General features: G+C 34.6%; 1 protein-coding gene across 2 annotated transcripts in view; it reads right to left on the reverse strand.

The window, feature by feature from the left end:
• Nucleotides 1-15000, reverse strand: part of LOC119578938 (peroxisome assembly factor 2-like) — a 73966-nt gene that overhangs the window by 6739 nt on the left and 52227 nt on the right. The window contains exons 1-5 of one of the 2 annotated variants that reach the window (XM_037926618.1): nucleotides 7701-7724; nucleotides 4390-5730; nucleotides 4062-4185; nucleotides 3615-3798; nucleotides 964-1079 (exon numbers count right to left, since the gene is read on the reverse strand). In XM_037926618.1, coding sequence (XP_037782546.1) covers nucleotides 964-1079; nucleotides 3615-3798; nucleotides 4062-4185; nucleotides 4390-5724 — 1759 coding nt within the window. In that variant the 5' untranslated portion in view covers nucleotides 5725-5730; nucleotides 7701-7724. Of the gene's footprint in view, nucleotides 1-963; nucleotides 1080-3614; nucleotides 3799-4061; nucleotides 4186-4389; nucleotides 5731-7700; nucleotides 7725-15000 lie in introns of those variants that run through there. The other variant, XM_037926617.1, reaches the window with a different exon arrangement.

Genomic DNA, 15000 nt, shown 5'->3' on the forward strand with positions numbered 1-15000 from the left:
GGATAAAAAGAAAACATTTTAAAAATACTTTTATCTCTAATATGGTCTTCCATTTCTTGCTTTATAAATTCTTAAAAGTCTAATTGAGATATCTGTCTGTGTCACTTTGAGAGAGCAGCCTCAAAGACATAGACAGCTATCCCGTTCATCCCTATATCTTACTAGTACAATGATTTTTCGCCTATGTATCTGGGTGGCCTTTCCTCACTCTAAACCCCCTCCAAGCCATCATAGACTACTACAGACACCATCTTATCGCCTGACTCCTTCCCTGAGGGCACCCTCCTTTCCACTCTTATATTACCTCCTGGTGAGACTGAGCTGCTGGTAACATTATTTTTATCTTTTTACATTCTATATATACATATGAATAGGCCTACATGATTAATAACTATTTGCATTATGTCAATTGTATTTCTTGCTGTGTTCAATGTTTTATTTATAATTTCTCTGTTAGTTTTCTTCATATCCTCTTGTACAGATGGGTAACTTTTTAAAGTTTGATGCCCCATGCTTCCATAATTAGTTAACATATAAGCATGATACATGTACTAACTGGTGAGTAAAGCTAAGCTCTTCCACCAGTGAATCACAAATCTACAGATGATAAAGGCTGAAATTTCAGGGTATTTGTAGCTGAGGGGTAAGGAGTACTGAAGCATTGCCGTGTTTAGAGGCTCAACAAACCAGCAAAGGATATATAACAAAAATTATTTACACAAGAAACTCTATTCTATTCTACTCTAACTCTATTCTATTATACCTTTTCAACTTGTACATCTTTCTGGATCTTACCCACATATGTAACCATCAATGAAGCTCTGGAATATGTGTAAAACAAAGAATTTGATATTCTTTACAATTTTTACTTACAAATAATTGGCCACTGATATAATAAGAGTTTTATAAGAGGCTAATCTAAGTACTGATTATATGTGCAATAATACATGCATATATACATACCTAGAGCCTTCACAACATCACCATACATCAGAGTGGAGCATCTTTCAGCGTCATTCTGTTTTATTTCTTGTGTAGTTCCATTGTCCTCAGAGGTTTCTATGCGATCCAAATAGTACCTAATGACAAAAAATAAAGTATTACCTAAAAGGAATGCTATCCAGGTTTCTGACACACGTACATATACATAATGAGGATAATAGTAAGATATCTGGAAAGGGTTAAAATACACACACAAATACACACATATGTATTTGTATATACATTATATCAGGTACTCTCTCTGTATAATGTACATATGCACATGAAATACAATAGAAAAACAGTTGGAAGTTTGGGGAACATTCTTAAGAGTGGTAAAAGCTGTTCTTAGTAAGATCAATAAAATCCTTGCCTACATCACCATGGATTTAGGAATCTGAATGAGAGTACTGGAATGTCTCATAAAAGTCCACTTTGGTAAATGGGTGTGTGACATGGAATGTAAAAAGTATATGAAATTTGACTCATAAGAAAGATAATAAGGGTACCATGGACAGCATAAATGACTATTGAAAATACTTTGAAAAGACCAATGGACAAATATAGAAGATAATCAGTAAGAGACAAGTTCAACCTTTATGACATAATTTGAGCAGAAAAATGAGAGTGTACTTGAGAACTGTGTGGTACACAAGCAAAAGGAAGGCAAACTGACATTAAACACCAACATCAAATTAGAAAGAATGGCAAAGAACTGAGAGAAGTGGCACTCAACAGCTGCTAATGTAAAGCAACAAACACTTCAGTAAGGCAAGTATACCAAGTATATCCTGAAAAGTACATATGCTCATGCTCTTACTCATGCACTATGTTATTTCTACATCTTTTCATTATCCCATTAATAATCCTAACTAGAAATAGTTATATATAGTACTCATTCCTCCAGCCCTGAACGTCTTTTCTTGTTCTTTGGCTCTTCCTCTATCTTTTTCTCACACTCCTGGAGGGATCTATACCAGAGACTGATACCACACTGAGCTCACCTACTGATTTTTTCCCCAAAAGCATTATCATTTACAACACTGCCATACTGTAATCATACTAGTTTCCTTGTGATTTCTGAAAATGCCCAATTATCTAAACTTCTTTGCAATAGTCTTTTTGTCTTTTTTTGTAAATATATAGTAACAATGTACTTCTTTGTATTTACATCTTTACAAATATGTAGCTATGACATAAATATAAAAAAGCATAAAGAAAATATGAGGCAACACTAATGAAATTACTTCTTTTGCTTGACTATTAATTTCTCCTGTGACAATATGATCCTCTTGCGACATTATGATCCGGGGTTAATCCACAGTCAAGGAATTAACTCCAAAATCCTAGTGACATTATGATCCGGGGTTAATCCACAGTCAAGGAATTAACCCCAAAATCCTAATTGCCTCTATCTTATCATCATGCACAATCTGTTAAGGAGTGGCAGGCTGATTTCCAACATTTTTTTCAAGTGTGAATGAAATACATCCCACACAGCCATAAACATTTTATTGTTACATGTTTTATCTGCATATTTCTGTAATTCTGACTATCTCACTCATACCTAAGGGGATAATTTTTTCAGCTTTGAAGTACCATTGTGTGATACATATTTGATATACGCGTAAAACAAGCTCTCAAAATATTGTAAAACAAAACTGCATTGGTGACACTTGAAAAACTGGATGTTGATTGGAGGGAGGAATACCAGAAATATATCTGTAAGAACACACTGTTATAAGTGATGCCAGTTTATCAAAGCTTTCACCTTATTTCAGTCATTGTTAAGCATGTTATTTCAAATTATTTTCTGCAATGATTCTATCTTTTATTCTAATAAAAAACATAAAAGAACAGTGATCTTATTCAATCTAAGGAAGACAAAGATAATACAGTAAAGCATACATCAAAAAATTAAATCATACTATGCAAGTAAAGCAATGATGCATCAACAATAGCATGAACATACATTTCATGTCCATTTTGATTTTAATCTATAAATTTTGCTTATACATTGATGTCTCCATAATGCTTAGTCCCAAGAAATTATTAGTTTTCCCCAATTTACTTTTTTCTTTGAGTTTTGGAAAGATTTTTGTTCTTTATTTCTTATTGTTTTTAGTACTGACAGTAACATTATATCAATCCCAATGTCAATAATAATAAAAATAATAGTAATGATATATTGTTTTCTGAAAATAAAGACATGGAGACTTCAGGTGGGGTACAGTAGGCCTACTAACTGACTCCCTAGTGAGTAAAAACTAGCATAGCCATCTATGGGTGTAACAGAAAAAAAAAAAAAAAAAAAAAAAAAAAAAAAATATATATATATATATATATATATATATATATATATATATATATATATATATATATATATATATATAATTACTCAGTGCCAATGGTTTCACAATCAATGAATGAATCTCCTCCAAGCCACAAATATATACTACTATAAAGCTCTCAAATTCTGAATTGTAGAAATCTCCAAAAGCCTATATTGGAGATTTTATGAGTTGACTTTGTAAAAATCATGCATATAATCTTGTTAAAGCTAACAAATATGACTAGCTAACCTATAACAAAGAAAAGAGCTTAAGAGGGAAGGGCAATATATAACTTCCGACCTGTGAGCAGCACAAAAAAGAGCCTGCAAGTCTCCAAATACAAAACCAGCAGTGCGCTGCGCCAAAGTCAAAAACTGGTGCTGCTGTAGCCGTTTGGTAAGGAGCCACTCTATCATCTGTCTACGCTCCCATAATTCAGGTACATCTATGCATTCTTGATGGCTCCATATACTCCAAAGGTCCTCTGGAAAAGGTAATGAAAAGATACAAAATAACCAGTGCCTTTACCTATAATACAATATTATATAGTTTTTTCATAACATAAGTTAAAACTAAAGATGTAACTTTTTCATTTCTCAGCACAGCTTATAATCTTTTAAACATCACATATTTGCAGACAACAGGTATTAGAGATACTATGCTATTTTCTGAAGATAGGTACTATGTGACTGTACAACTCCAAAATAGTAAGAGAGAATAATGGAGAGAAAAAAAATTCATGCTAACCAGAAACCTGTGTCTGGTGTGGTGCTGTGCCTATCAGGAATACAGGTGGCTGCAAATCTGGTAATTTGGCAACCTCTTCCTTCAGGGCTGCCACCACACGAGCATCTTCATCTCCATCACGATCCTGAAAATTATTTCATACAGCCTATGTTAAAATTACTGTTCTATGTGTTTCTTTTACTAATTTTCATTCAATAAAAAACAAAACAATGAGGTATAAAGGATGACTATAGATATAAACATACATAAATGTGAAAAAATTACTGAATCCATTATTGTATAATATTAAAGATCAACTTATTTCTTGCTTGACAAAAGCAGAAATTACCTTTGAAATAGCATGAACACTCGTGAGGGCAAGAACACATGGAGCTTGTCCTGATGCTTTTGAAAAGATTTGACGCAACCTTGCCTCAGTGCCACCACTTGTGTCTCCTTTCAAGTGCCAGCAGTCTGCCCATACAACGTTGAGGTTCAATAAGGATGCTGACAGCTCTATAATCTGTTCACTTCCACTGCCTGTGGCTCCTAACATAAGTATATTTGCACCACCTGCTCTGTCTTCTCTCCCTAAATTTCCTACAGAATCCTTCTGTATTCTTGACTTCTTTTTCTTCACATTCTCACTAAGATGCCTCTCTCCTGACAGAACATCTTGCTTCCTTTCTCTCAGTTCACTTTGTAGAATATTTGTTACATTGTTGTAGGTCCTTTTTAAAACTGGAGGAACATCAATTGTGCCACCTTCATCAAAAAATTTACAAAGTGGTGGAAGATAACAATGAGTTGTACCAACTAAATAAAGGTTTGTAGTTTCTGTAGAAATCAATAATGATTCCTTGGTTTTACTTCCCTGATCTTTTTGAAGACCTGATATTCTGATGAAGATATACTTTGGGGGTATTATTGAAGTGCCTGTACTAAATTCATAGCCCAAGTGATTTGGTATTGGAAGACCTAATATGTCTTCAGCAGCTGCTAATTTAGGGGCTCTGAAAGCATCAGATAATAGTACTTCTAGCTCACTTCCACATTTATAGTCTGGTGATTCAACAATTTGCACATGCACTTCTGTTGCAGTTGCTGGTGAACTCTGTATTAAAGTTACCTTTTCATTCTCTATTACAGCATATGCTTCTTTCCACAGTGTCAAAACTCTCTTTACATGATCAGAAATCAGCATGCTGCTTATACTATCATCAAATTCCAAATTCCATATCTGTATATGATTGCCATTCTGTAAGTTATGAAATAGTATCGGGGAAAGCAAACAATGACTGTCATTTATATCAGAATGTATATTAACTCTAATCCATCTTCTCTTTGTTACCTGCATGTTTGGTGTTCTCATACACATACTACCAAAAAAAAAAACATTATACCATTCTCCATTTTGTACTCCATAATAAATGGCATTTCTTTCACTAATGAAGACATCAGCATTTAGGTCAGGTTCAAATCCTGGTGGTGAAGTGAGAATAGTATTCAGCTTCTTGAGAGAAATTCTCTGGACACTTAACCTGAGTTTCTCCCTTATGGTTTTCTTGACAGCATAAGCAAATGGGTCTGATATGTGTGGCCTTATAATCTTGATCAGTGATGCAGTATATATGAGCAGTTTTACATATTCATAAATCTTGTTGTGTTCCTGGTGTTTTGCCATAATGATCTGCAAGAGAATATATGTTATAAATGATTATGAGTTGTTGTCAAAGGTATGAATAAGAATGAATGGTTTCAGAATGCAAGACTAATTATTGAAGCTTAAATATTCAAATCTTCATTTAATCATTTTGAAACACTTCCAACTTATAAAATCATAGGAAACTCATATAATCATAAGCTATTTAAAACCTATGAGGCTGCAGACTTTATGTAAAACTGACCAGCTGGCTTGGAATATAGATATCAAGTCTGCATGGAATCCCAAACACATTTAAGTTCATCTAAATATTACAATCTAGATCAGCAGTTTTGAAAAGTTTTGGTATCAATACCCCCAGCAGTGCTGTGACAGATCATCACTACCCCAAACCCATTCCAATTCAGTTATGTGAAGTTCAAGGAAAGAAAATTATTGTAAGGTTTGATTTCTAATGTATTTTTAACTGAAAATGTTCACTGTACTCAAGAAATAAAGTCTTGACATTACTCCTTTGACAAAAACAAGGTTCTTTTTATCTTAAACTTAATTAAAACATTATTCCTTTGATAATTAAAAGAAAATATACATTATATACAGCTGCACTGTTAACCCAATGTCTGCAGGTTTATGTACTGTCCCCTTTAGATTTTTGTGAGTTTTGTTATATACAAATGGCTCCACATTGCTCAGCCACCAAGGAGTCTATCAGTTGGCCCTAGTGACCGCGCCTGATTTCCCCATTCATTAAATTTGTGGGAAAATGTGTTTCTCTTTCTAATACTATTAATATTGACATTTGTTATATACTTTTTTTATATTATGATTATTAAATTGTTATCAAAATATTAAAAACATCAATGACAATAAAATAACAGAAATAAAGCTTTCAAAAAATCAAGGAAAAGTGTAAACAGGTGAGATAGGTAAGACTAATAGCGGACTCCTTGGTGACTAAGCACCAGTAGAGCCATCAATGTGTCAAGACAGTAGATGAACTTTACTTACAGTGGGCATGGCATTGTCGTCTTGCCACCCACGCTAACTGGATTAACCCCTACAATATGGATGATGTGACCATCCCCTCATTCCCTTATTATTTCACTCATTATAATCATTTATCAAAACCAAAGCAATATCACTTTTAGCCTTATTACCCTCAGCTTGAGAACCACTGATTCAGATGATTTCTCCAGCTAAAGGTCAGCTAAAAATGGAAACTCAGTATAAAACTGTCTTTCAAGATTTCTTCACATGAACACAACTTAAAGAATTTTGTAAATGTCTAAATGCCTCTCCCTCTAAAACCTTTCTTTCTCTTTGAAAATATAGTTTCTGTTTGTAATTTTCTGAAACAGGTCTGCATCTTACATTCTATTAATTTTCCTACAGATGAATTCTTTATGATGTTTAATGTGCATTTATGGTGGCTTTTGTCAACACTTGGTAACTACACAGTTGTAAAAGACCCTGGCCAGCTTTGAATAATGTGCTTTGAGAGTGACATCATGATTCAGCTAAGGCAGAGACTCTCACCATTCACTGGCCCTGTGCAATTGTGTGTGTGTTTGTGTGTGTGTGTGTGTGTGTGTGTGTGTGTGTGTGTGTGTGTGTGTGTGTGTGTGTGTGTGTGTGTGTGTGTGTGTGTGTGTGTGTGTGTGTGTGTGTGTGTGTGTGTGTGTGTGTGTGTGTGTGTGTGTGTGTGAGTGCATATATATATATATATATATATATATATATATATATATATATATATATATATATATATATATATATATAGTTACATATATATATATGTTACATGTATATATATGTCACGATGGCAAACTGAGTTCGAGGGTTCGAGTCACCGGCCAGCGTGTTGTTCCCTTGGGCAAAGAACTTCACCTTGATTGCCTAACTAGCCACTGGGTGGGCAAGCCAGCCCAAGTCAGTGCTGGTCCCAAGCCTAAAAAGTAACACCGGCACTCTCCGTGGAAAGGAAATGGGGTCCTTACCACGTACTCACTCCAAGAGCATCACAACATGGAAACTACAATTAAGTTTCATGCTGTGACCATGGCGGCTCAAACATGAACCTACCGGTAAAAAAAAAAAAAATATGTATGTATATATATATATATATATATATATATATATATATATATATATATATATATATATATATATATATGTATATATATAAATATATATATATTAATATATATATATATATATATATATATATATATATATATATATATATATATATATATATATATATATATGTATAAATATTAACATATATAAATATAAATATATATATATATATATATATATATATATATATATATATATAATATGCACACACATGCACACACACACACCAGACACACTCACACTCACACTCACACTCACGGACACACACTCGCACTCACACAGATATATACAGATATATATGTATGTATAATTACACACACACAAACATACACACACACACACACACACACACACACACACACACACACACACACACACACACACACACACACACACACACACACACACACACACACACACACCACATAGAAACAAACACACACACACTCGCGCGCACGCAGACACATACTCGCACATGCACACACACACGCACATACTCGCGCTCACACACACACCCGCGCCCACAAACACACTCTCACACACACACACACACACATATTTGGATTGTTTATTTTTGTTTCTTTAAATGATTCAAATAATTCTACTCTGAGAGAGTTAAATCTTGGGCACTGGAGTGTTAGATGTTATATAATTTTTTGTTCTATTGGCACCATCTGCATGTTGGATCTGTTTCCATTTTCTAGTTTATATAGATGTTGTTTTAGCCTTGTGTGTCTTGTTTTTATATGTGTTAAACAATCATCTAGTTTTCTCAATTCAAACAGAGTGACATTGTTGGAAGCATTAAAGAAAATAAAAATTAAAAACCCAAGTGTAAAACTGTTGATCACAGAAGAAGATTTCCCAGAAGATCAAAAATATTACATATTAAGACATACCAAAATATTCTTACAAAAAACAAGAATTATAGACATGATATAAGAGAAGAAAGATGAAAGAAAAAGGATTCATGGGATATAGACAGTAAGAGTCTGAAACCCTATAAAAGAAGAAAGAAGAAGATCTAGTTTACTGTTTTTTGATCTTGACCATTGATTTCGTTTGTTGTCTTTGATGTAGTAGCTTCTTGTGTTTAATATTTCTGTTAGTTTTTCTTCCCATGTTTTTCTGTTTTTGTTTTTTATTTCTTTTATCAGATTGTTAATGTCTATTGTTATAGCAGTGGGATTTGTTAGTTCATGTGCTTTTTTTGCTGCTTGGTTTAATATTTCATTGGCTCTAATGCCTTTATGTGATGGTATCCGTTGTGGTTTGATATTTTCTTTGTTTTGATAATGTGTGTATTATCCATTGTATCTCAAAGGTGATTTGTTTGTGCTTTTTAGGTCTGCAGTTTACTATTGACTGTAATGCTGAATGGGAATCTGTGAAGATTACCACATTTGTTACTTTATTGTTTTGAATGTATTCTAATCCTTGTTTTATTGCAAATAACTCTGCTTCAGTGATATTTGTACTTTTGGTAGCTTCCAGATTGTTGTGAAGTTTGCATTTTGAATATATATTGCTGCTGAAGTTGAATTTGGTTCCTTTATTTTAGAACCATCAGTGATTTTTTGTTGTTGTTGTTCTCCTCTATACGTTATAGTTTCTAACATTTGAAACAGTTTTTTAATTATTTATTCTGGAAGGTGTTTTGATGTGCTGTTCATTAACTGGGTTTCTATATATTGTGAGATGTCATACCATGGTGGTACTGGGGTTATATTCTGTATTTTATTAGTTGTTATATTGATTCTGAATACTTTACAGGTTTCTACGGCTCTGTAATATTCTTTTGTCTTTTCTTGGATTATATTCTTTCATATTATTTATTACAATTTGTTTCTCTGGTATTTTTGCCAGCTGTATACATTCTATTTCTTTTCTTTTTTTTCTTATTTCTCTTGGTATATTGTTATTTAATGTCTAAAGGGATACTATTGGGGTGGATCTAAAACAACCCGTTACTATCTTTAGTGCTAAATTTTGTACTGTTTCTAGTTTGTTTTTTTTAGTTCACTGTTCTTTGCATTTCCATTAATGGATATTCCATATTCTATTTTAGGTTTGATATATATGTTATGAAATTTTAGTAGTGTTTCTTTATTTGCTTCCCATGTGTATGAGGATAGTTTTCTCATGATATCTATTCTTTTTAAGGATTTTATTTATACATGTTCTCTCCAGTTGAGTCTTAGTGAATCAAGTCTTAATCGTAAGATGCCATGTTCTTTCAATATCTATTTTTATATTTCTTATCTTTTTATGTGAAAAAAAAATTATTTTGCTTTTGGTAAGTTTATCTTCAGATCCCATTCGGTTGCCTATTCTTTTAAGATATTTTAAAGCTCTTTCTAGGCTATTTGTTGCTTCTGTCAAGTCTTTGTTTATGGTTATTAAGGTTATATCAGCATATATTATTTTGTTTACATTTCCTGGTAATTTTAGATCTGTTATCCTTATATTACATAATATTGGGCTTATTGGGGAGCCTGTGGTACATCGCTTGACATTTTTCCTTTTTTTGAAATTTCTTCACCAATTTTTATTTGAAAAGTTCTGTCTTAAAAAAATTGTAGATCCAGTTTAATGAGTTACCAGAAATTCCTAATCTAGACATTTTTATTAATAAAGCATCATGATTTACTGTGTCAAATGCTTTTTCTAGATCTATACAAGCTACCAATGTGTATTTTTATCCTTTAACTGCATTATTTATGTGTGCGTCTATTACATATAATGCATCTATAGTACTTTTACTTGGTCTGAAACCTGTAAGGTCTCCATCTATTTTATTATTTATCTCCAGCCACCAATTTATTCTCTGCGTTACTATATTTTCAAAAATTTTCCCCAGAGTTGTTATTCTAATGATAAATCTATAAGATTTTGTCTCTGATGGGTTTTTGCCAGGTTTGTTTATTGGGTTTATTATGACATTTTTGAATTCTTGTGGATATTCTCCTTTATGTAGTAATGGTTGATTTGTTTTAATATTTTCTCAATTATTTTTTCTGGGGCATATTTATAAAATTCATAAGGTATTTTGTCCAGACCATAGGCTTTATTTGTTTTAGTATTTCTTATAGTTGAAATCAATTCACTAATACTTATTTCTTTATTTAATTTTGTATTGTTTGGAAGGTTTAATATTCTTTTCCTCTCTTCTTCTGTCAATATTTTTTAGGAATTTTATTTACTGCTTTTTGATATTAATTTTTGCATGTTAATTTTTTTAACATCTCTGATCCTGGAGGTCATTCTCTATCAGTGGATATTTAGTTATAATTGTTTTCCCAGTAATTTTTTTTTTTTTTTTAAGTTCCAGATTTTCTTTGAAGGGGTTTTAAAATCTAAAGAGGTACAATAGTTTTCCCAAGATTCTCTCTTCTTTTTTATTATTTGTCTTGCTTTTATTACTAATATTCTATGTTTGATTTGGTTTTCATTGTAGGTTCTTTTCTCCACTTATTAAATACTCTATTTCTTAATTTTATCATTTCATTACATATCTCATTCCACCATGGTTTATTTGGTTTATTTATATTTTTGTTCTCAAATTTAAAACATTTTAATGATGTATCTTTTAAAAGATCTATCGTTTTATTTAAAGAATTTATGTTTTCTATATTTTTATCTATCAGTTCTCTCTGAAATCTGCTCCATCCTTCTTCTGTATAACTCCATTGTTTTTTCTTTGGAATGAGTGGTTGTTACTAAGTACTTATCTTTTATGATTATTGGAAGACGGTCACTTCCTAAATTTGGGCCGTTTCTATTTCTAAATGGCTTAGCGAAGGTGTTGCTACCACCAGGTCTATTGATTTTTTAGTGCTCTTTTGATCAATTCTTGTTGTTAGGCCTGGTGGTGTTAATAAAATTATATATATTATTTTGATTAGTTATTTCATATATACTTTTGCCTGTCTTATTTGTTAGTTTTATTTTAGTTTTGGATTCCAACTAATGCGGTGGGCGTTAAAATCGCCTATGATTATTTTTGGATCTTCAATTGTTTTATATAAAATAATAACTCTTCTGTTTTAAGGTTGTTGCAGAGGTTGTACATCAATAGAATATTTAGCCATCTGTTTTTATAATTTACCTTTATTCCCATTGTTTCTAGTCTATTATTATATCTGTCATTTAAATTTAAGGTTTTAAATTGTATTTTGTTTTTATACAAAAAGCTAGGCCTCCTACTATTCTTATTACTTGATGGTTTTGGACAGTAAATTTATCTTTCCGCTTTAACCATGTTTCACAAATACCTATTAATTCTGATTGTTCTTTGTTCATTAAATATTTTAATTTTATCTTTTTGTTCTGAACAGATCTTGTATTCCACAAGATTATTTTATTCATTTAAATATTGATTAACTTTTTAAATATTGGCATTATTTCTTTTATGACATCTGTAATGATTTCTAGCAATGATTTATCAGAGTTCACATTGGTTATTACATTTGATATTATGCTGACCACTTCCTTTATTGTTTGTATCCATGAGAAATCTATTTTTGTTTGGTTTTCACTTTGAGTATTCATTTCTTTCATTGGGGTTGGTAATGACCATGTTATTGGAGAACCATTTTGGAATGAGGATAGTGAGTCGTTTGTAATGTTTTGTTTTTCCCTTGAATCTTCTTTGTTTGTTTGTTTTGCTTTTTCTGGTGTATGTGTTAATGGTTAATGGTTAAAAGCAAGATAAATGTGCTAGACATCTAAGGTCATGTAGCACTATAGTTAATGTTAGGGAAGGTGGTTGAGTTAGTGATTAGTTGTCTAAGCTGGGCAAAGGAATTGGTGAGTGAAAGGGTTAGGGTTGGGTGTGGTAAGGAGTTAGATTAGATGAAGGATATGTATGCGTTTGAGGAAAGAGAATAGGTTGTTGAAGCAGAAAGTGTGGGATTCTGTAAGGATGTCTGATAGGTTGGGAGGTCGGTGAAGGGAGGATAGGTGGGGGAAAGCAGAGGTAAGTATGGACGAGACATAAAGGGAATGTGGGGAAGAGACAAAATGATAATTGGGGATTGGTTTGGAGGATATGTAAGAAAGGTCTCTCGAAGCATACAATAGATGGTTATAAGAGGAAAGGATATTGACGAAGGTCGGTCTGTGGGAGCGGAAACCGCGAATATTCCAATGAAGGATAGTTATACTTTAGTGTATAGATTTAGAAAGTGTTGGAGATTTCGAGGGGGAAGCAGTAGAGGGTGGATAAGGATTGAGAGGTCTGAGATTGGGAGAGGTGTGGGAGTTGTGTTCTACTAGGAGGAGGTATTAGGAGATGGAGGTCTGTGGAAGGTGATACTTGTGACATAAGGGATTCACGTGTGTATCACAGGAGGGAATGGAAGGGATAGAGGGATGGTGGGAGGGTTAATGTGGGCGGTGGTTGGGTTTCGATTCGGGGGGGGATGGGCTGTGTTGGGAGGGGTTAGGAGGATAGGGTGTAGGGGGGATATCATTAGGGGGAGGATGGATATCAGCAGTTACTTGGAGTGTGGAAGGAAGCAGGGTTGTAAGATTTGGAGGTTGAGTGTCAGTTTTCATTAAGTAATCTTGAATATTTTCAATAGTTTCTTCTGAGGAGTTGGTTGGGGAGTTTTGGGGGATAAAGGATTTCTTGTGAGGGGAGGAAGAGAGGATTGGTGTCTCAAGCGTAGGGGCAAAGGAAGGTGGAGGTGATTGTGTGGTGTAGGGAAGAGGGGGTGGAACGTTTGTTCTGTCTGTTTACGGGTAGTGCGAGGAGGGAGAGGGGAAGGTGTTGGGGTTGTAGTAGAGATTGGAGTGTCTGGGTTTAGGATGGCAAAAGAGTTTGACTGGGGAAGGTAGGAGGTAGAAGAGTGGGAGTTAGATGTAGGGGGGGTGGGTTTAGGAGAATTGGTAGAATGAGCAGTATTACTGGAGTAAGGAGTAAGAGAGAAACCACATTGACGTGCTTCCTGTCTGGCTTCACGTAGTGTGAGTCCAAGTTTGAATCTGAGAGTTGCTACCTCAGACTCAAATTTGTAGGTGGGACAGCCCCTATAAAATACATTATGGGGGCCGCCACAGTTGGCACATGTGCGTGATTGTGCAGAGCAGTTAGATTGGGTATGGCCAGGTTGGGCACATAGTGGGCATCTGGCTGTGGAACGGCAATGTTTGGCTGGGTGTCCTAGACGCCAACAATTTTGGCACTGACATGGAGGAGGTTGGTATGGACGAACAGGGAGGGATTCTCCTCCTATGTATACGTTAAAGGGAAGGTCATGTCTACGGAAGGTAATTTTGGCTATGTTAGTGGGTTTCTTTCGATGACCTCTGGGGGGAATGGAGTAGCACTGTACTGATGTTGCATCATAGTCTGTGAGACAGGCAAGTAGGTCTTCTCCACAATCTGACCAATCTTTGTCATAGATTGGGCAATTTGCTGGGGAGATTGAAACTGTTCCGGTGCAAGTATTGAGGGTTGGATGGGGTTCTGCAAGGATGGGGTTACCATATAGGCCAGTTAGTTTTGCTAATGCTATAGCTTGGTTTTCGGATGTTACTGTGACAAGTCGGGAGCGGTCGGGTCGGCTACGGAAAGAGACTTTACCTACTTGATTTTGGAGACATTGTTGGAAGAGAAGGGTGTTGTCAGAGTAGGGAGCTGTGGGAGGGATCACGAAAAATCGGTCCCATTTGGCTGCGCTAAAGAGAGTATTCAAGATTGTTGTAGAGATAGGGGTAGTAGAAGGGCAGGGCGTAACGAAGATGGTGTAGTGTTGAGGGAGGTAGTGTTATGGAGAGGTGGGCAATAAGACTGTAAGGTATTAATAAGGGAGGATGGGGTGGTTGATGTTGGAGATTGTGGGGGTAGAGGTGATGAAGTTGAGCATGCTGGGAGAGTGGAAATGTTCCTTAAGATTGTTGGCTACTGTACTAGTAGGCATTGATGAGGGGGTAGTTATTGCAGTGTTCGGAGCCGTGGTCAAAGGAGAGCCTGGGGTCAGGGAATCGGGTGGGTTTGCATCGTTGGGGCTATTTGATAAAGGGGCAAGCCTCATTGCCCCTAATAGTGGGGATATGTTTTCATTACTGGCCATGGTAAGCCTGGATTATGTTGGGGATAAGAACAGTCCACCCCTCAGGGTCCCCTTGAGGGGTAAGGGCTAGGTAACTAAA

The sequence above is a fragment of the Penaeus monodon genome, chromosome 11 (genome assembly GCF_015228065.2).
Source record: "Penaeus monodon isolate SGIC_2016 chromosome 11, NSTDA_Pmon_1, whole genome shotgun sequence".
NCBI lineage: Eukaryota > Metazoa > Arthropoda > Malacostraca > Decapoda > Penaeidae > Penaeus > Penaeus monodon.